General features: G+C 43.2%; 1 protein-coding gene across 3 annotated transcripts in view; it reads right to left on the bottom strand.

Moving 5' to 3' along the window:
- Positions 1–20,443, bottom strand: part of mctp1a (multiple C2 domains, transmembrane 1a) — a 215,668-nt gene that overhangs the window by 17,900 nt on the left and 177,325 nt on the right. Inside the window, exon 18 of one of the 3 annotated variants that reach the window (XM_088910245.1) lies at positions 12,253–12,354. The exons of the other annotated variants lie outside the window; for them this stretch is intronic. Within the exon in view, the coding sequence (XP_088766371.1) occupies positions 12,253–12,354 (102 nt within the window). The remainder of the gene's footprint in view (positions 1–12,252; positions 12,355–20,443) is intronic. 3 annotated transcript variants of the gene reach the window in all.

Below are 20,443 nucleotides of genomic sequence, written 5' to 3'. Positions count from 1 at the left end.
CGTGCAGTGTGGCTGGTGTGTGTCTCTCAGGAGGGGCTGGGTCCCCCCTGTATGAGAAGCATCTTGGGATTAAACGCGCTATGCAAGTGATTAATGACTGAATAAAATAACAATACTCCTCAATAAAGGTAGGACTAAGTTACACTGTTAGTTGGGTTCACAACAGTTCGAAAAGCATCGGACACGTTTAGAGAACCTTAAAAAGATGATCTTCATTATTGATTAAATCCAGCCAGTTTCTGAAAAGAAAGTGGGGAACGATCCCGGCATCAGTTCTCTCCCTGTGACCCCAGCACCTTCTATCCTGAGCTCGCAGCAGAAAAAAGAGCTCCAGCAAAACCACATGAGATAAAGAGGAACAATTATATAATGCCTTGGGGTTATTTTTTCTTTACAAATATTTTGCATGACTATTTTTTTTTTCTTCCAAGGCCATCTGTTCCATATTACAGACAGAAGAATACTGTAGTGTTTCGGTTCTGAAGGAGCTTGAGAGGAAGTGGTGGACGTGCTCAAGAGAGGAGAGGCAGAGGGAGAGGGGCCTGCGCCCCAGACCAGGGCTGGCGTGGAGGTAAACCGACTCCACATGCTCCGCCGGCCACGGGCTGCCTCTGATTTCCTGTTCGGAAAGCTCATTCCAGGGGTGGGAAGCTGCATCATTCCAGTGCGGGCCAAGACAAAAAGCTCATAAGCTCATCTTAGTCCGAAGCCTCCTTCTCTGTGTACGTACACACAGTACATGAGAGCCAGCTTTGAGAAACTTCTACTGGATTTTCCCTTTCCCACCAAAAAACAGAAGTGGACTGGAAGCAAAACCTCTATTTTTCTTTTTAGCTTCTTATCCAGACAGTGTCCACATACTGTTGGAACAAAATCAACAAAGAACATATTTTCAACTAAAAGTATACATACCTTTACGGTACAGGATTACTGTCTGTTTTCACAGTAATCTGATCCCAGTCATACTTTTTTTTTGCTCAGGTGTGGATTTGAAAAGTTTCAAATAAACTGGAACAAAGTGGTTTTGGTTGTGAATTTTGTAATGGGGTGAAAGATTTTTTAATTAAGATTTTTTAAAGATGTGAAAGAACCAATCTGCATGGATCAAAACCTAAGACAGCCAGGACTCACGTGTTAAATGCAGATCTCTGAACTAGATCTTCACACAGGAGTTTCTTCAGAAATCAGAAGTCTTTGTAAAAGTCAAGGTATGAACTGGTACGAAGTCTTAGAGTTAAAAAAAAAGCAATCACTATGGCATTTTAAAAGCTGACTCCAAACAATACCACACTGGTATCAGTGAGTGTCCACGTTTCAGACACAGTATGTGCATGTCCTGGGCTCTCTTAATTGCTGGAAAGCATGTTCTAACAGTACATATACTGTAGATATCTGGTCCAAAGTACAACAAGGAAGGGCTACACAGACCATCAGCTCTGAATGTTTTTCTAAGGCATCATCAATATAACTATATAACGGGAAAAAAAAAGAAAAATCACTCCTCGTTTCAAAGTAAAATATCAAACCAGTCCTCACTAGATCACCAGATTTCTGTGTTTTTTTTCCACACACGGGTCAGAGAGATGGCTGCAGCCTCTCTCCAGCTTTGCAGTTTGTGGCAGATTGCTTAGCAGAGGAAGTCACACAATTCCCTGTCTAATTAATCAGTGCTAGAATCATCGAATCTGCGCTAAGCACCCAGCTTGTTCTTTTGATTATTATTACTCAGCAGACAAGCTGGGACAAGTCAAAGTAGCCATCTCCTGTAATTCTTGTGAATCAGGCTATTTGCACTTCACCATGGCACCAGGAAATCCATATTCACACAGATAACGTGGAGTTTGGTAAATAATTAGGTTCTGATGAGGGACTTGAAATGAAATGAGAAGTTTGTGAGCAACAGCATGGAGACAGAGAGGGGTGAAGCAGGTGGTGTGCATCTCAGGGGTCTCTCACTTCAATTACAGGATCCGGACATGAACTGCAGATAGAGACCACTGTCTGCGCTAATCCTCACTGACAGCACACTGCATGGCTTCTGGAAAGAAGTGGCTTTGATCTACTCGGGATTAAAAGCCTCAGGAGCAAAACACAAAAACAATAATAATTATAAACAGAAAGACAGTTTCTGCAGCACCTACAGAGACTTGCCTCATTCACCTCCGCGATTTGGAGAATGGCAGTGGAACACAGTCACAACAGCCACCACAATGAATCAGGACAGGGGGAGAACTCAGTTGAACACAAGTCTAGACCGTAAAGTGAAAGCAGCTCAGAAAATCAGTTTAAAAAGAGGGTTTTAATAACTCCTCTGCCAAACAGAATCTCCCATTCAAATCACACTGTAAAACCAGCTCAGAAAGGTTAATTAAAGGCTGTGATTTTAATACAGATCGTACAAGAACTGAAAGGAAAGTATCTGGAACTACCAAGTAAGCACCAGTCTGCACAAAAACAGGATTTCAAACAGAAATGCAGATCATATTTAGCTGCAATGTAATGTTAATGGGGGTGGGTTTGTAGAGAAAGAAAATGTTTTAATTTGAAAACAACAGTCAACAAAACATAAAAGATACACTAATGCATGTACAGTATTCCCTAAAATTGTCTGGGGTTCGGCTCCAGGCACCTGAAGTTTGTTCCCAGACTGCTTTTGGGAGTCACATAAAACAGTGTGCTCTCAGTGTAAATATTCTAACCACTGCTAATGAAGAACCCATCCCTAACAGGGGCAAAAAACCAAACCAGGAGATACAGTCCACATAGTCTGACTTCTGTTGTATGGAAAATTATGGAAACAATAATTAAAACTAAACTAGAGGATCACCTATAGAGAAATAAGAGCATATGGTCTAGTCAGCACATACTAAGGAAAACAGTTATGGATGGCTTAACTGCTGGTGAACTTAGGATTCATTGAATAAGCAATGATACAGAACATACAGTACTGTATATATTTTAAGAAGGCTTTTGATAACGTTCCTGATAAAAGATTAATTCTCAATTAGGTGATTTATTCAGGGAAATCTGGGAGCTTGGACTGAAAATTGCCTAATAGGAAACAGAGAACAGAGATAATGGATAGATATTAAAGCACGTTGCCACTGAACACCAGTTTTGTTAGAAATAATCCACAAGGAAAAGACAAGAAAGAAACAGTAGATACTGAACAGAGCAGTCTGAACCACAAGATCTGTGCACAGTTTTAGGGCACAGCCTCTTTCTTGTGTGTGTATACGGAACATGCAACACGACACATTGGTCACTCCCCTAAACAAATATATATCTACAATATTGAATTTAAACATTGTTTAGATTTCATATGTGTTTTTCCAAAATTCCTTGGCGCACCTCTTAATGCCTGAAGGTACTCCATTGCGCTGTGGCACGCCACCTGACAAATGCTGCTCTAGAAGATGTTAAAGAAGTGTCAGTACAACCATTTTAGTCATTTCATGTTTTTCCGATGTTCATGCAAAACACTGTACTTGTCTATATTGAAAGTCATCTACAGTACCTAGTCTTACATTTATTTAAATCTTTTATAATTTCATATGCTTCTACACTATATGCTGACCCTTCGAATTTAGTATCATCTTCAAACCTGATTAGTTTACTGGATTCAAAGTAATTTTTATAAATCAGTAATAGCAGTGGTCCCAGTACAGACCCCTGTGGTACTCCACTAATTACATCATTGACATAAGAGTAGAGATCTTAGTACAGACCCCTGTGGTACTCCACTAATTACATCATTGACATAATTAACAAGAGTAGAGGTCTTAGTACAAACCCTGTGGTACTCCACTAATTACTTCATACTTAGTGAGGGAAGGAATCGTGGGGTATTACAAGTCAAATGAGTATATTGGTCCCATCTCAAATGCCAGTTTGAACAGGATTAAAACAAAACCTGTAAACTACATACTACGCGTATGAGGGGGACTGAGGTCTATTGCTGACTGTCCACCATCTTGGCATTACAGATGATTTGTTGATTAACTGAAACAGGCCTTTGTTCTAGCAAAAATGACCTAAAACCATGCCTTTTGACATTTAATACCATGGTAGAGACATCATTGATGGGAATAAAAAAACTGAAACAACAAAATAATATTCCCTGATTTTAATGAGCTACTGTATGCCGACACAGTCCTCAGTTGTGGTGAGAAATGTTATTTCACAGGGAAGCCTGTATTATTAAGGCATTCCTCTTTCCCTTGCCTTATATAATCTCTCTAACCAGGCCAAAAATAAAAGTACTGTAAATACAGAAAATGTCAGTAATACATCTACATCAGATACGCATTCTCTTTAATTTGAAAACAAAACTTTAAACTAGAGGATGTTGAAACCATGAGCCAGTTTAAGTACCAGACAGACAGCACTCTGGACACAGCACCTTCTTACAGCTGGATTTATAAACGGCAGCACCTCTCTATTTTCTGCTTTGCCTCACAACATATCTTTCTTCCAAAGATTAACAAAAGAAACTCATCTTCAGGACAGTGCAATGCACAAAAAAAACACGCATACAGTACTTGTCTTTACTGGTGACTTCTGGTTTGTGAATTCTGGCAGGATCTTGGTTACTTAATTTAAGGTCTTATTGAACGAATCATTTCCAGGTGAGGCTGCACACTGGTGGTGGTGGAGGGGATCCCCATGACCTGCTTTGAGTGGAGTGTCCAGAAAAGCGCTATATAAGTGTGAGGAATAATAATTATTATTATTTCCTTAATCAAACAATTCATTTTTGCGGCTTTTCAAAGGTTGCAGATGTTAGAAATGAACAGGCAATCTGCAACTCTTCCAGAAATGAAAAAATGTCCATTTAAGATGGCTGGGAACGCCGGTGGACACGAGTGGAAAATGCACTGAAGTGCATTTAACACCAAGAACAGGAGGCAGGTCTTTACACAAAGGGTTGCGGGTGTCTGGAGCACGTTGCTCGCCTGGATGAGATCTTCTGGTCAAGAAACAACTACCCAGACAGGCGAGATGGGCCGAGCGGCCTCCTCCTGCTTCTCTCCTCTCTTATGTCCTCCACTGGGACGATACTGGAATCACGAAGACCAGGACTGGGCAGATGTGCTATGTGAACTCCATTTCCGATTAAACCAATGCTTTGATGGATCTTTGACACTGGTGCCTTTTTTGGGGGAACACTGAAATGGCTGAGGCATACTAGAGACAGACTGCCCAGCTCTCCAACAACAGCCCTGGTGCTTCAGGCACCCCAAAGCTCAGGGACGGCTGGGTCCACTCCAACAAGCCGACATGCATGACCAATAGGGTTGCGTCCGGCTACGGAACAGGAAGTAAAGGCTTTGGGCCTCCAAAGGTGTTGATACTGAAGTTACGGAATGAAGAAATGTGACTAAATAATTATTTGAAAACAACAACTGCATCGCTGCACAGCCCTAAAATGAAATGTGCGTCGCCAGTTTGAAATGCTGGGCACCGTGGCTGGTATTAGCAAGTCTGAACAAGAAAGGTGTCAAAGTCTTCTTTACCCAGCTCGGTTTGCTTAAATACCCCAGCATGACTCAAAATAGCCCCCGCCCTGAGTCAGTGTGCTCAACATAATTCACAGAGAAAAACGCAGAGACTTTTTTGAAGGAACGAGAAATACTCAGAACTCCTAACTTTACAAGGAAATCTAAAATGATTTCTGTTATTCCGGCAGCGATAAAATGCTGGGGGCTGTTAACGCAGTGAGAGGGTGCTAACACATAACAACAGGGATATATGTCGAGTGGCGATGAAAGTCTTTCTGCAGAATTCATCTTTGCTCTGTATTAAATTCCACAAAAACAAAACATGGAGATATTTGCAAAATCATGCCACAGACTGATATCTTCAATGGGTGACTGAAAAGGTATTTTTTTAATCCAACAGTGTGACATTCCTTAAAATTAATGTAAAAAAGAAACTATTCTCGTCATTTTTAGCATGCCACGTTGGAAAAATAAAACAGAATGACATAGTTCAATTGGATTTTCCTGAGCATTACAAAGAAGACGTACGGAGGGAAACAACTATGGCAGATATTAACTGCATTGGCACATTACTGAATGTGTGTACATGTATCATTATTAGCTGTACAGTAGAAACCCAAAACAAACTCTCATCTGTAGCTGCTGTTTCAGCTTTACTGAGCCTGCCAGGATGGCAAGGGCAGGTCATGGGACTGTGGTCTTATTCCTGTGAGCAGAGCAGCACCCTAGCATAGGAGGATCTGTAACAAATGGGCCAAGAGAAACTGCAAAAGCAAAAAAAAAAACAATATTCAAAAGGTTTTAAGAACACAAATATTCCCAGCAAACAAAAACTTGAACCAAAGCCAACAGTTGTGTAGCAAGTAAACAGACCTGTCTGCCCTCTCATGATGGAGTATGAAGTCTTAACCTGAGGGAATTTCAGCGAATTTCTTTCACTGCTGACTTCTGACCCTTTTATTTTTTTTAATTTTGGACTGTTTTTTTGTGTCTAACAGAGAGCTCCGCAGGGTGCTGTTAAAAGCAGGCAGGAAACACACCTGGGATAGAGATGTGTACTAAATATTGCTATGCTCAATGCTGTAATAAATTCAGCCACAGTTCTTGAAACAGGTCAGTGTATTTCACTTAAACACATTCGCAAATAAGGCTGCCACAAAACTCCTGGCAAGCTTTTAATGTGTCAATTGAAAAGTCTATCCTCTATGGAATATAAAAAGGTTCAGTAGTCTTAGGGTTGTGCCTTTTTTTCTATTTTAATAAGAACCTCTATATTCTGATCCTGTATACCGAGGGAAAGGGACTACACTTACTTTAATAGTTTGTACTTCTTTATCCTGAAGCAGAAGACTAAATTAATATGCATTAGAGATTCCATACAATCACGCATTTTAAAATCCCTTGGTGCTGTTCCCGGATAGATGATTAACTTGCAGTTCGGCTCCTATATCTGAGAAAGTGACAAATAGCGTCACTCTCTGGGCTGCCCAGTCTCTGCCCAACCGTGATGGACCAGTAGGTGGCGCTCTTGCCTGTGGCCCAGGATTTGCTAAACAGCACCCTAGTCTGGTGACCAGGGACAATGGAGCCACTCTTCGGATGTGGCGTTAAACTGAGGTGCTGCTTGCTCTGTACAGATCCCATGACACTGCTCACAAGAGCGTTGGTCTCAGCTCTTGTGTCCTGACTGATTTCTGCACAGGTGTCCTCGCTAAATTCCACTCTGGGCTTTCATATTTTGCTCTTCCTTAAGTTAATAAGGTAAGAAACTGTAAATTTCATTAACCGTTTGTCCGATTCAGGGTCACAGTGGCCCAGAGCCACAATGCAGCATACACCCTGGGCAGGACACCAGTCTATCAGGGGGCACACACACTCACCCCAGGAACAGGCTTCCCAGACTCCAGTGAACCTCTCAGTGTGTCTTTGAACTGTGGGAGGAAACCAGAACACCTCCAACCATTCTCCAACAGTGCATCTTACAAAGGGTGAGTGGTGATTATGTCATATTTAAAAAAAGCTACAGTAAGAGGAAACCCATGTGAACTAGGGAAGAACATACAGACTCCACACAGACAGCACCCCAGGTCCAGAATTGAACCCAGGGCCCCAGCGCTGCGAGGCAGCAATGCTGACCACTGCTCCACCCTGCTGCCCTTGCCGAAGCTATGACACACATACTGTACACTGGGCGTGCTGGCCCCATGTGGTCGTGCTGCTATAAAGAAACCCTTTCAGCTGTAAAAACAGGCTGCTTGCTGTACCTGTCGCTGTGCTGTTCCAGCGACTGCCGGATCAGGGGTGAGAGCAGTACTGGGCACTGAGAAGACGCAAGTCCTGTCATACCTCTGTGTGAAATAAAGAGTTCAGCTGGACAGCACACATCACATCCGCTCTGCTCTCGAGACCCACGGGTGTCTCCAAGCCAGGACAAACCTGTCTTCTCTACATTTACACTTTGAGTATAATATAAAATACAGATCAACCAAAACTAAAAGTTTGTTAAAATTATGTTTACTGGTTGGGGGGGGAGGGGGATACTGTTTTAGAACATACAGTAAGCATTGCCTATTTGGTATATTAAAATAAAAACACCCAATCAACAAAAATAAGATGAAGTGATGTTCCCGTAGTCTAGATTTTGTGCTTTTTACAAAGCCCATTACATAGTTACTGTAACAGCTTCCTTTTAAATACAATGCTTTTTGTGACTGTCAAACACTTGAAAGGCACAGAACAAAGAAAACTAGGGCAGAAGTGTTATACAGTACCACCCAACTAGTCGGGGATTCTTTCAATCATAAGGCTGACTCTGATAAGGGCACACACAGGCAGGTATACAGTCGGTTTCAAGGAGCCTGTATTCTAAAGTAAGAGACATCAGTTCAAATTCTGTAGTAATAATATCAGGGCCCCGTTAATCATCAACAATCTCGATTTTCAGAGTTCATCTGCTCACTCAGGCTGTGCCTTTCTGCAAGTACAGCTACCGTTCGTTCTTTCAGCGCCCACAGTAGTTCTTTGCATAGGATATATATATATATTATCTGATTCAAGCGATCATCTGAACAGCACTGTGTTTAGTCAAGACTCCTTCAGAAATAATTGACTCTGCCGTGGCAGTTGCTGTGCTCTGATGGCAAACTTGAAGCAGAACACGGATACAAAACAAGACAGATTCCACAGGCGCCTTCCAGAGCATCATCATCATCTTGCGCTGTGACACGGGTAGCTACACACAACCTCGAGCAGCATCGCCCGAGAAAAACAGAAAAAAGTCTTGGATCAACACAAGCTAAAACTAAGAGACCACACAGCCTCGTTTTTCTTTGAAAAAGGCAGGATGGCGGGTGTCGTCCCCTCATCCCAAGCCGCGATCAACACGAAAAGTAACGAGGGCGAAGCCTACTTTCCCGAGTTTACCTCTTGCGAGGAGCTGTCCCGTTTACCGAAAAGCCCGTTTCCAAAGTTCAGAAAATACCCCTTCCCAGATTTCGGAGCAATATCAAAGGCGTGCGCCTGTCTGGAATAGCATTCTCTATTAGGGCACAATAATAACTTGAGGCCGGCTACAGATATCATTGTGCGCTTGGCGCACTGCCAGCGCCACATGAAAGCAGCAGATGTTTCGTTTTGAAGCTAGGTTTTAATAAATTATTTATTTCGCGAATAATCCTTGGGTGAATACGGAGAATACTTTTATTTTTTTAGAACCACATAAATATCTGTTTAACTCCACACAATAACGCCCACTCCCCGACCCCAGCATTTCCTGACTTGATATTAAAACACAAAAACTACACAGGAGGGACAGCACTGGCTCTGTCTGACATTTGACACCGCGCAACACCGCTGTGTCTGTCTGCCGGGACTGGGGCAGTTTTATAACCACGGCCAGAGGGCAGACCGGCCTCTTACAGCCCTGAGAAACTCTCCGCGCACCGCCTCTCCGTGAAGACCCCGACGAGACCCCCATGTTCCCGTTACAGCATCACCGCTTCTTCCGGCTTCGGCTGGTAACACAGAAGCACTTCATCGCCCTCAAGGTAAGGCCTTCTGTAAACCCCCCACACGCGCTAACTCCCACTCTCCAGGACATTCCCACGCCTCTCCTTGCCCCGTCCTTTCCCGGTCCCTCCGCGCTGACTGGGAGGAATGGAGTCCAGTTATTCCCCGGCGTCCTCACCTGAGAAACCGCCTCACGCAGGAAGCGCCTGAATGGCAGTCGTGCCTGTAACTCTGTACGCACGGCGTCCTAAATCAGCTACAAAGCCAAGTATTTTACGGACAAGACAAGGACGGCCTTGTATTATCAGAGCGACGAGCAATCTGGTGAGTTTCCAGGCTCTTCTTGAAACACAGCGATGGGACTTTTTCCGAAGTCCTGATAACTCAGCTGCTACTGTACTTCTCACCGAAATCTTTTTGCTTTTCATTTGGTTTCAAACCTCTTGCTTGTGCACTGATACTGTACACCGGTAGATTCGAACCCACAATGAAACAAAAAGCCCTCCTAATTGCACTTATAACACAAGTTTGAAGCTGAACAACGTTTTAAAGTAAAGTAGTGTGTTTTGATTAAAACCCTTGGGGGAAAACCACATGCTTCTTGACACAGATCTGCTTTCTCACAGCTTGTGGGTCCGGGATTCAGTTCTGCACGGCAGTGCTTTCTATGCGGAGTTTGCATGTTCTCTCCGTGGTTACAGGGGTTCGCTCTAGATCGCAAGGAACTCTGGGGTGACCTGGTGTCCCAGCTAGGCAGTAGCTATGCTTCTGGGATGCCAGGAGCCTCATCCTGAATAAGGATCCTTCTGATAATCCGGATAATAAAATACCAACAGTGTTGGAGCTGCTCAACTTAAACTGGAAGAGGTGGCTGCCTGCGCCGGTGGTATTTACTGTGAGGAGTGCAGAACTGCACAGTTTCGTGAACTCAGCTGTGGCTGGTGAATGAGGTGAGACTGGTGGTATGGAGCAACATATTCATGTTGTTATGCGCGCTGCCAGACTGTATTTACACTCTGCGTTCACAGTTTACATCTGCCAGGCAGGTATAAAGCATTTTGCAATATAATGTAAACAAGAACAAGCTCAACTGTACTTCTCACAAGCTGGCTTTACAATACAACAGCAACTGAAGACAAAAACACCTCTTTCTCTCTTGCTCAACAAAATTACGTGCGCCATCTTCAGCCAATGTAAAGACATCAGCACACTGTGTTTTAGCCCAAAGTGGTTCAAGTACAGTTACTTTTTAAAAGTGATTAAAGAGTCAACAGATGTCTTCATCATCTGGGCCAGACAGAAGAATTCTGCACTCTCCGGGGAGACAAGAGGATGCCGACAAGGTCTTCTCAAAGACAATGTGCTGTCGTGCCACCTGCCTCTTTCAGACCGGAAACAGCAGAGCTTCAGTGCCAACTGGACATCTCTGCACATGCCCAGTGAACCACAGGAGCTGCTGCTGAGAGGGCAGAGGAGGATGCACCTGCCAGCTGCCCTCCTCCGACACTCCCGACAGATGTTTCCGCTGCCCCAGCCAGCAGGGAGCCCGATTTAACTGTCTCCAGTCAGCAGTGACGAGCAGTCTTTCCCTCAACCCTGCAAGTACCCATTTCCCTTGAAGCTGCCATAATCCTTCCACACCTGTGGCAGCTCTTTTCAAAGACTTTTGCAGATATTCGCAGCCTGGATCATTCGACCAATATGCAAGAACGTGTTTGCTAATACGCCGGGGATGACCTACAGTCAATGGACTTGACCGTGGGGGGAATTTGATCGTGGGCAGGAGCCCGTCTGGTGTGTTTATTTGTTAAAGGGTTCATCAAAGAACATCAGTCAGAACACAAGAACAGGTGAGATTTCCTGGTCATCCTACTAAGACTTGGCAAACCAAGACTCGTGGTTACATGTCCTGTTTCATTGCTGGAAGATTCCCAGAGGACAGTAACAGAAAGTTCATTATATGAAGGGGAGCTCTTTTAACACCGCACCCTGCTTTGGTGTCTGTGAGGCAGCCACCTTCGTACGGAATAAAAAAAAGAAAGCAACATCTGGTCCAAAAAACATCTCAGCCAACCCTGAAAGGCCCTTCACTGGTCACAGGAAATCTGTGGCCCGAGATGCCTGTGACCGTCAACATGAGGACCTGACTTTGATGGGCTTGCAGGTTTGTACTTGATGAACCACACAAATACAGTATAAATGATGCAATTTTCATAACAAAGCAAGCGTCCCTACTGCAGTTTCTCCTGGGAGGCCTGGATGGAAGGATGGCGTATGTTCTAGCCGTTTTCCATCTGTTGATGAAAACCACAGTTGAAGGTCTTGCTGTCGGTCTGGATGTCAGAAAGCAAGAGGGGGGCAGGTTGCTAGCAGTGCAGATCACAGGACACCCCGTCACAAATGCACAAATGGGGCAGACTATTACACTTCAACTGTCCCAAATCTGCATTCACGTGCTGCTTGGCTGTGCTGGCAATTGCAAAAATATGTCCAAGCCTAATAAGGAAACAATGTCGTTTCAGCAGATAAGCTCAGAACCTATAAGAAGTCCCTAAAGACTGCAGGTCCACTGGAGTCTAGAAACACATTGAGGGTGTCAGAACCGCTGCAGGTGATCTGCAACCCAACATCTAACGTGACTGCGAGGGGACACCCAGAAGGATTGAAGCCACAACACTGACTGTCACACACAGTACTGAACACACAGAATGAGCTACATTACAGGATGATTCCAGCCACTTACCACCATAACGTGTATCCAGTCAAAATGCCAGGAAGCCAACATATCCTCAAGGATATGACTTGAGGGCAGGTGGGCATCAGCTGAGGGGAGAGAACCAGGGACCTTGCAGATCAGAATAAATTGAGATTTTACCATGGAGAAACAGGAACAGTTGAAGACAATCGCTGCATGTTCGGGGATTGCAAAGACAAATCCACCTGATCTTCACAAAGCCCACAGTGCAACGCGTTTTTTTTTCCAGTCTGATGTCGACTTTGTTTTTTTGTTTTGTTCCCCACATTAGCCAGATGATTCAAATGCAGTTCTACCAGCAACTTGGAAAAAAAAAAGTCAAAGCATTTTTACGGCATCAAGCTTTTCATCCTTCATAGGAAAGAAGAAGAAAAGAACTTGAATCCAGCACAAACTTTTTTTTCTCTTCCTTAGCACTCAGAAATCTCGTTACCTGAGGACATGCGAGCAAAATCACAAGCTCAATAGCCCGAAAACAAGTTTTCAGTCACACTTTTTAACGTATTAAAATAATCCCAGCGCACTCTTTAAGTCCGATTGCATACTACAAGAGTGCTATCGGAGGGATCGGGGGAAATCTGTCAGTCTTGCAAGTTTATTTTTCCATGTGTTATCTGGAGATAAGCAGCGCTGTAATTTGAGATTTCTCCTGACATAATTGTGCGTGAATTCTGATCTGATTTCGGCATTACACAGTGCAAAAGGGTGACGCATTTTCTCTAATGTTCCCCATAGAAGAAAGGAAGCAGGGCTGGCCATGAAATCTGAAGGTCTGATTAAGGAAGAGTAGCCCAGGGGTCATTCTGATGGAATCGTCACAAGTCCTACCTGGGGCGCTGAGCCTGCGATACTGGCACAGTTAATACCCAGTGTGCTACCTGCTTGACAATCAATAAACACCACACACTATCAGACAGTTACAGCTGTTTTGTTAGTTTATTAGATTACCGCTACTGTCTCCCAACGCTAATGGAAACAAGATTAGCTCTTTTTTTTCTCTCTCTTAGATACAATCTCTTTTTTCTCTCTCTCTCTCTCTAGCCCAAAAACCCAACTACAACAAACAGCTTTGAAATCCGTCTGCGCATTGTTGAGAAGAATAGAACAGTGTGTCTTCAAGACAACGCAGGGACCTTTTTGACAACAAAAAAACAGACAAAAAATAGCATAATCGGTGGTTATGCAAAACAATACGTTTGGATAACGTTTAGTTTCTTTGTACGAGAATTGTATTCAGCTTACAATGCAATAATTGGAATTCAGTATCAGCACAAAAGGCCTTTTCCCCAGTGGAAATAGGGTACTCTTACACTTTAAAACACTACAGCTCAGACAATCAGGTGTTACCCAAAAGCAAATATAGAATTAAAGCAACTGCACATGAATTAAATATTTCTAAAAATTGCATGTACATTAACTAAAATAGTTTCACACTTCTGAGGCTTATTTACAGTAACTGTCTTGCTCATGTATGGCGCCTAAATAATCTGATCCCCTTTTTTCCCAGCTCACTTTATACCTGGTGACCGTCATCCTGTTGAAGGACTGATTTCTACTAATAGGCTGGCAGATTATTTACTTTTACATGGAAATACACACACAGGGGTCTAGGCAGCAGTGTGCCTGCTGTCTGACGTACTGTAGGTAACTGGAATCTGGTTAAAACCAAAGTAGTGTTGGGAAAATCATCTGTGAAGAAAACCGCTAGAAAGAATTGTATTGGCAAAAAAATGTTTCAAACAGGGCAGGATGCGGCATGCAGCTCCTAGGTTCAGTTCTGGCTAAGGATGCCTGTTTGTGTGGAGTTTGCATGCACCTCTGCTTTCCTCCTGCCTCTCTAAGATTAAATCTGATTGGCTGATCTTTTTTTTGGCAGGCGGGGTTTGTTCCCTGTGTGACGAAAACAAACACAATGTTCTGAGAACAAAAGGAATCTACAACAAACACAACAGAAGCAACTGGAAGCCCAGTGAACAGGTGTACAATGGGGCAATTCTAGGCACATGGAAATGTATTCACAGTAACAGAAGAAAGGCTGAAAAAAGGCTGAAAAGCGAAGCAAAACTCTGTAACTGCAAGGAGAGCCGGTTGGCAAGAAAGACACTTAAAGGCTGTGCTTTGGGTGGCTGGCCCTTGGTTTTTAATAACATGTCGTGACATACAGTAGATGCAATATGAGAGTTGAGATAATAAACCTCAGTTGTAAAATATTACTGTTCTTTTTAGTGTTAATCATAACAAGAACAAGTTGTATAACATTGGGAGGAAGTTTGATAAGAAAATATTTCTGTGATCAAACAACCCTTCACAGATAAATGCCACTGGGGTCAACACAGCCCTTAAGGAATCACAGCTGACTGTATTTCCATCACGAGCTTCAGCTCTGCCCCCAGCCCGACAGCTGTTAACCTTACATGGATTCAAGGCCAAAGGTGAATTCTGTACATCAATAAGCCCCTGACTTCAAATATGCAGAAGATTTGCAATGGCACAAGTAAAACTCAAAGGAGCTCTTGCACACTCTCCTCTCAGCAAGACGCAACACAGAGGGATCCTGAAGTTCAGCATTTGAAATCAAGATGCGCTTGATGGGCCAAATGGCCTCCTCTCCTTTCAAAAAGGTTTAAGTAATTAAATGAAATCGATTAAAAATGAGTAAAATTACTGCTGAGATTGTCACCAATTCAATAACATCAATCTTCAAAAAGCCTATGGATTCCCAGTTGACTATACATTATTATTTTTTATATTAGCCCATGTTTATTTCCAGGGAGTTCAAAATCACCGCTGGACAAGATCTTTAGATCGGTTACTAGCAATCGGACAAGCTAGATGGGCCAAAAGCCTCCTCTCATTTCGAGTCTTTGTGAAGCTCTTGTATTCCTAAACCTGATTGCCTTCATCAGACACGTGCGTGTTAACCCATGGCTGCTGGATAAAAATGCACACACATGTAAAACAGAAAGGATGCCTCTCAGTCACCCTTAAACTGATTTAAACAAATAACATATCCTGATAACTTTCTCCCATTTAATTAAACAACAATATTTCTACATTTTGTAGTAGGCGTTAGTAGAACAGCTTATGACTCCCTTATACACACCCTTCTGCTGAGCTAACAAAGAGGAACTAAGCACCAAAAGCCCAGCATTTTCATTACATGCAACATATCACAAATACTTTCCCCCGGCTACAGACTCTTTCTCCAGTCGCCACTGGAGCGTGCCAGCATCTCCCGGTGGCTTCGAGAACTGCACTGGAAACAGAAGTATCTTCTAACAGCCAGCCTTAGTCCCCAGAGGGGGAAGGAATTCACTCCACAGGCTGCGGAGTAGAAGCAGCTAGCGGCCCGAGGGCGCTCATTGCTCACTCCGTGATGACCGAGCCCGGTCTAACTGCACACTCTCAGCTGCTGTCCAAACACGGGAGCAGCCCCATATTTCCGACAGGTCCAGGAATACTGACGCAAGTCCTACCCAAAACAAAATCGCCTAATTCAGCTTGAAATGCTGCAACCTGGCAGGAAACATTGCTTGGCACATTAACAGTCTACACTGTTCCCAAAACTAACCCCAAGAGTACAGTATCAATCTGAGACCCCCTCCCCTTTCTGGGCCCAGTTCTAAACTAGGCCCAGTAGATCTTCGGGTTTAAGGAAATTTTCAAATTACAACTAACACATTTGAAGGCAGTGGGTGCCTCCAGTGTGCTCTCTGGCTTGGCAGCATATCACCAGACTGATACAGGAATACACTAGCCACACTGGGGATGTACAGTAGATTGCTTCACTCATCGCCTTTGTATGCTCAGAGATAAACATGGTAGACACAAGTGGCCCAGGGGACTCGTAAATGTATTAATAACACAATCATCAGGATTTTGTTCACACGTTTGGCTTGTAGCAACTGGTAAACCTAAACTTTAATTCTCGAAATCTATTTACAATATCTCAGAACAGGTGTTTTCTCAGTTTGCAGGATTAAAACAATGAATTCTCTTGAGAAGCAAAGGGAAGACCTGAGATCTATATAATCCATTCTACAGGCTGCTGAAAGCCAGATAAATATGTCAGCAGACAAAGGTGTTAAAACATTCTTCCTGCTTATTTAATTTTAGCAGTAGTGCTAAGAAAACAGCATGTGCAAACAGTGCAGTTGTTAAGAGCTGTACAGTCCCAGTCCTTTCAGGCTAGCATTTTGTCCTCAGTACAGCTGTAACTGGAGAAGAACTCTACTGCAGCTATAGGGTGTCTTCACATTCTTGAAGTAATAGCCTGTAAGAAGGGGAATGACCTGCCATCCTCTGTCATCTGACCAATTGTAGGAAGACAACCGGTAGAGTAATAATTAAAAACCAGGAAGCAGACGTCACACCTGCTCTTGGTGGGGCCCCACATTACGAACTTGCAGCACCACGGCCATCGCTCTGAACTAGAATCAATCTGTCATTCAGCCCATCGCCACAACGACACGATCATGAAGATAATCAATCCCACTGCTCTATAATTCACTTTGATCTAGCAGAATATTTGAGGCAGCCATGACAACTCTGCCCTGCTCAGTCTCAGCACTTCCACGTCTTGGCGTTTTCTTACTTGTGCTTCTTGGCTTCTATGGCTCGGCTCACATCCCTGGATTCCCCACATCCAGGACTGCACCAGTGTATTCCTGCCTCAACCTTGGGAATTCTCTCCTGTGCTACAGAATCCTCGCTTGCCCGACTGTGCCTTTGGATTTCCCTCGTGTTTAATGTTTGTTTCTCCAGCTTGAGCCCCTGCCTGTCCAACAACACGTCCTGGGCTTTCTGGACACAACAGCCTGATCACTGTCTGCTGCCATGTGCTTAGTAGCCTGCTCATCTGTCTGCTTGATTTAGATTCATCACCAGCCTAGACCGCTGTGGCCTTTTAGGTCAGTGCTGCAGTTATTACAGCAGGGCAGGTAAAACAGACACACAGATACAGTTGTAATGTAAAAAAACTTGAGGGGAAAAAAAATGGAGAGAAGGCTTTAACAAAACAAAATCTAGCTCTTCTCCGAGCTCCACCCACACTTCTTTGAATGTATGAACAGCCAGTCCCCTAAGATGCTTACCAGCTTCATAATAAAGACTGTCCAAGACTCTTTTAAAGAAGTTAGTTGCTTCTTTCTCCCTCTGGTGCAGCACATAACCATCTCTGCCAGCTCCCCCAACTAAGATAACCACTGAAGGCCCCTGATTCCTCGTTTTTAAATACCAGCCAGCCAATCATCTTCCTTCTCTTGGTCAGGTGACTTAGGAGAGCAGGGCATTCCCCATTGCCTTCTGGGGAATGTGGTCCGTATAAGAACATCTCCATCTTGTCTCCACCTATCACCATCTTACTACAGCAATGACCTGCACTAATGTTCCAGGATGACAGCACAGTTTGTCACTGAACAATCTGTCCATAACAAGAACAGGTATTGCTTTTAGCTGGCTTTGATAAATTATTTTACTGGAGAATTCCAACATATAGGGCTGACAGTTTTATCCAAACATACATCTGCTCCCGTTTATACAGCTTTGGCATTTTACCAGTTAAACCTGAATGAACAACCTTCTTTAAAGGTACAACAGCAACATCTCAACAGGACAACCTTCAGCTGAAAATTAGGAGTTACTGTAGGTGCGAATGATTAAACTTCAAGTGCTTGGGGGCCTAACCTACATGCCAGGGAAAATATAGATTTTCCATTGGGGTCCCTGCTTGAGTTTAACAGCCCAGCAGTCTCCAGCAATTGCAGCCGCCTCACCCTCTCTCCGTGAGTGGGTGACTAATATCTACATCGGCTGCAAAGAAAGACACTTTTCACAACTCCAACACTCTGCTAAGTGAGAACACATGCAGAGGCTTAGGCAAAGCCAGAGAGGGGTCCTCGCTGAATGAGAAACAGGTGCTGCAGGGTTGGGCTGTGTGATTCCCCATTTAGCCTCCGGACCAAAGGTTCCCCAGCAATAGGTGCCGTGTGGCACACAGAGAAGGCCAGGGTTAAACATCTGGAACACTTCTCCCCTACTTGCAACATGTGCTTCATGTTCAATTAAAATGAGGCCTTGGCACATTTATTAATCTTTCTACTTTCATCCCATGAAAAGGCCTCTTCTGACCCAGCCTTAATATTTTACCATTCCAGCAAACAGCAAAGGTAATGAGAGTTAGAGGTGGCTCTCTGCGAGTGAATGGAGAAGACAGATTTGCTCAGCCTCAGGACTCCATTTGTTGTACGCTTAACCAGGAGTAAAGCGCGGGCACACACACAAAGCTGTGACTGAAAGGGAGTGGGGGGTGGTGGGAGAGAGATAGGAAGAGAAATAAGAAAAATGTAGCCTTTCAAGTTGGCAGCAGCTCAAATGAAACGCTAACAGCTGAACAGTGCAATAGATCAAAATGCATGAAGTCAGAGTTGGTAAATTGTAGTCTTTGTGGGTTTCCTGCTATTTGTAGTGCTCGGGTCCAATGTGTACTAATAATGGATTCCTCTTATGTGAATAATAATCGCTGGTCTGAATCTAACGACGGGAGTCTAGCTCAGAGTGCAGCTCCCTCATTTGAATTTGAAAGTTGTAATGCATTCATGATAATCTGCATCTTTTCATCTGTCTTTTTGAAAAGAAAAAAAAACTTTTTCTTTGCAGACATTCCGCTCAGTTTTATAAAGCGCATAGCCTTTAGCAACAAAACTTTTTTTGAACAAATGTGTGCCCCCAGTGCACATCATATCATCAGTATAACGTCGGCTGTTTTAACCCTGTGATGCCCGGAGAGTGCTACTATTGTGTTAGAATTCATGTAAGCTACTACATGGACTATACTGAAAAATGTTGGGATTAACTGACTCGCAAAAATCACAACATCAGCTGTCAGGTGAAGAAAAAAACTGAAATCCCATCCACTGCATTAAGGTCTACAATGTGAAAGGCAGCCCGAACCATCTGCAAGGTCTTTCACCCCTGGTTCTCTTTAGAGCACGTCCATCTTAATAGCCCTAGTCATAATGATGATGAAGAAGCAAAAAATCATGGCAATACTTCTGAAAACAAAAATCCTTCCCTATCAAACAATAAGTCAGCAAAAGCTGCTCTATTCAGGATTTTCATTTCTATTTTCTCATTTCGCTCATTAGCGATATTCCCAGTGATCGCCCAGCTTGCTGCCAGCACATGTCAGAGGACAAAGGCTCTTCCAGAGGCTTAACCCTCAGCACTTGGTCTGGAGAACCACCAGTCCTCCTGTTGTCTTGAAACATGCTTTTTCCATGGTTTCTCAGTGTAATGATATGCAAAATATACTGTATACCCACCAGAAGAATAAATGACACTGATTTAACCCTCTTTGTATTCTTTAAACAAACACTTTCTTGTTACTGGCTAGTCATGATTCCAAAACCACTGCTCGACAATTTTAAGGATTTTTCATTTTGTCAGCCCATTTATTTTGCTTAATTTTAAGTCAGCTGTTGAGTTCAGTTCTTGAAATGTGTTTGTTTTTTTTACACGAAGTACTAGGATGTATTTCAAATTAAAGAGAGTTGGTAACAGAGCAAATTAGGACAATCAGCAGACATGGCAGAGGATGTGAAAGATGCTGAGAACGATTTAGACAAAATTCAAGACTGGGCACATGCCTGGCAGATAACATTTAATAGACGAGGGTGGAGAATTACATGTAGGTAGCAGACGCCAACTAGAAATACAGAATGGGAAATGCATAAGGTGTTTATGTTGACATCATTTACATCTTCTAGACTCTGCAGGGAAGCAATAAAAAAGCACACAGAATATACTGCCAATATTACTTCAAAAACCAAAAGAAAACCTCTGTCATTTCCCACCTCTACTTCAAAAGATTGAATGACTTTTTTTGCTTTTATTATAAAAAACATCTTTTTAGAGTAAAAATGGCCTGTAAAATGAACTGTAAGACACATGCGTGATCTTTGAATGCAGTGACACCAGAGTGGCCTTTGGAAAAGCTATCAAGTTGGGAGACAAGCTAAATTATTTACTGAGGGTCTGGAGGAAAGCAAATAAAGCACCTTAAAGCTGAAAGATCTCTGTCTCTCCTTGCAATGCACACCAGCTGTCGTTTGGAAGACAAACAGCGATGTTTTGTTCTGTTTCTTGTGCGTTTCAGGTGGCGGAGGAGTGTGAGGGAAGA

This window comes from Atractosteus spatula, chromosome 3 (assembly GCF_055471065.1).
Source record: "Atractosteus spatula isolate fAtrSpa1 chromosome 3, fAtrSpa1.hap1, whole genome shotgun sequence".
NCBI classification, from domain to species: domain Eukaryota; kingdom Metazoa; phylum Chordata; class Actinopteri; order Semionotiformes; family Lepisosteidae; genus Atractosteus; species Atractosteus spatula.
This window is presented reverse-complemented; position numbering and strand designations above follow the sequence as displayed.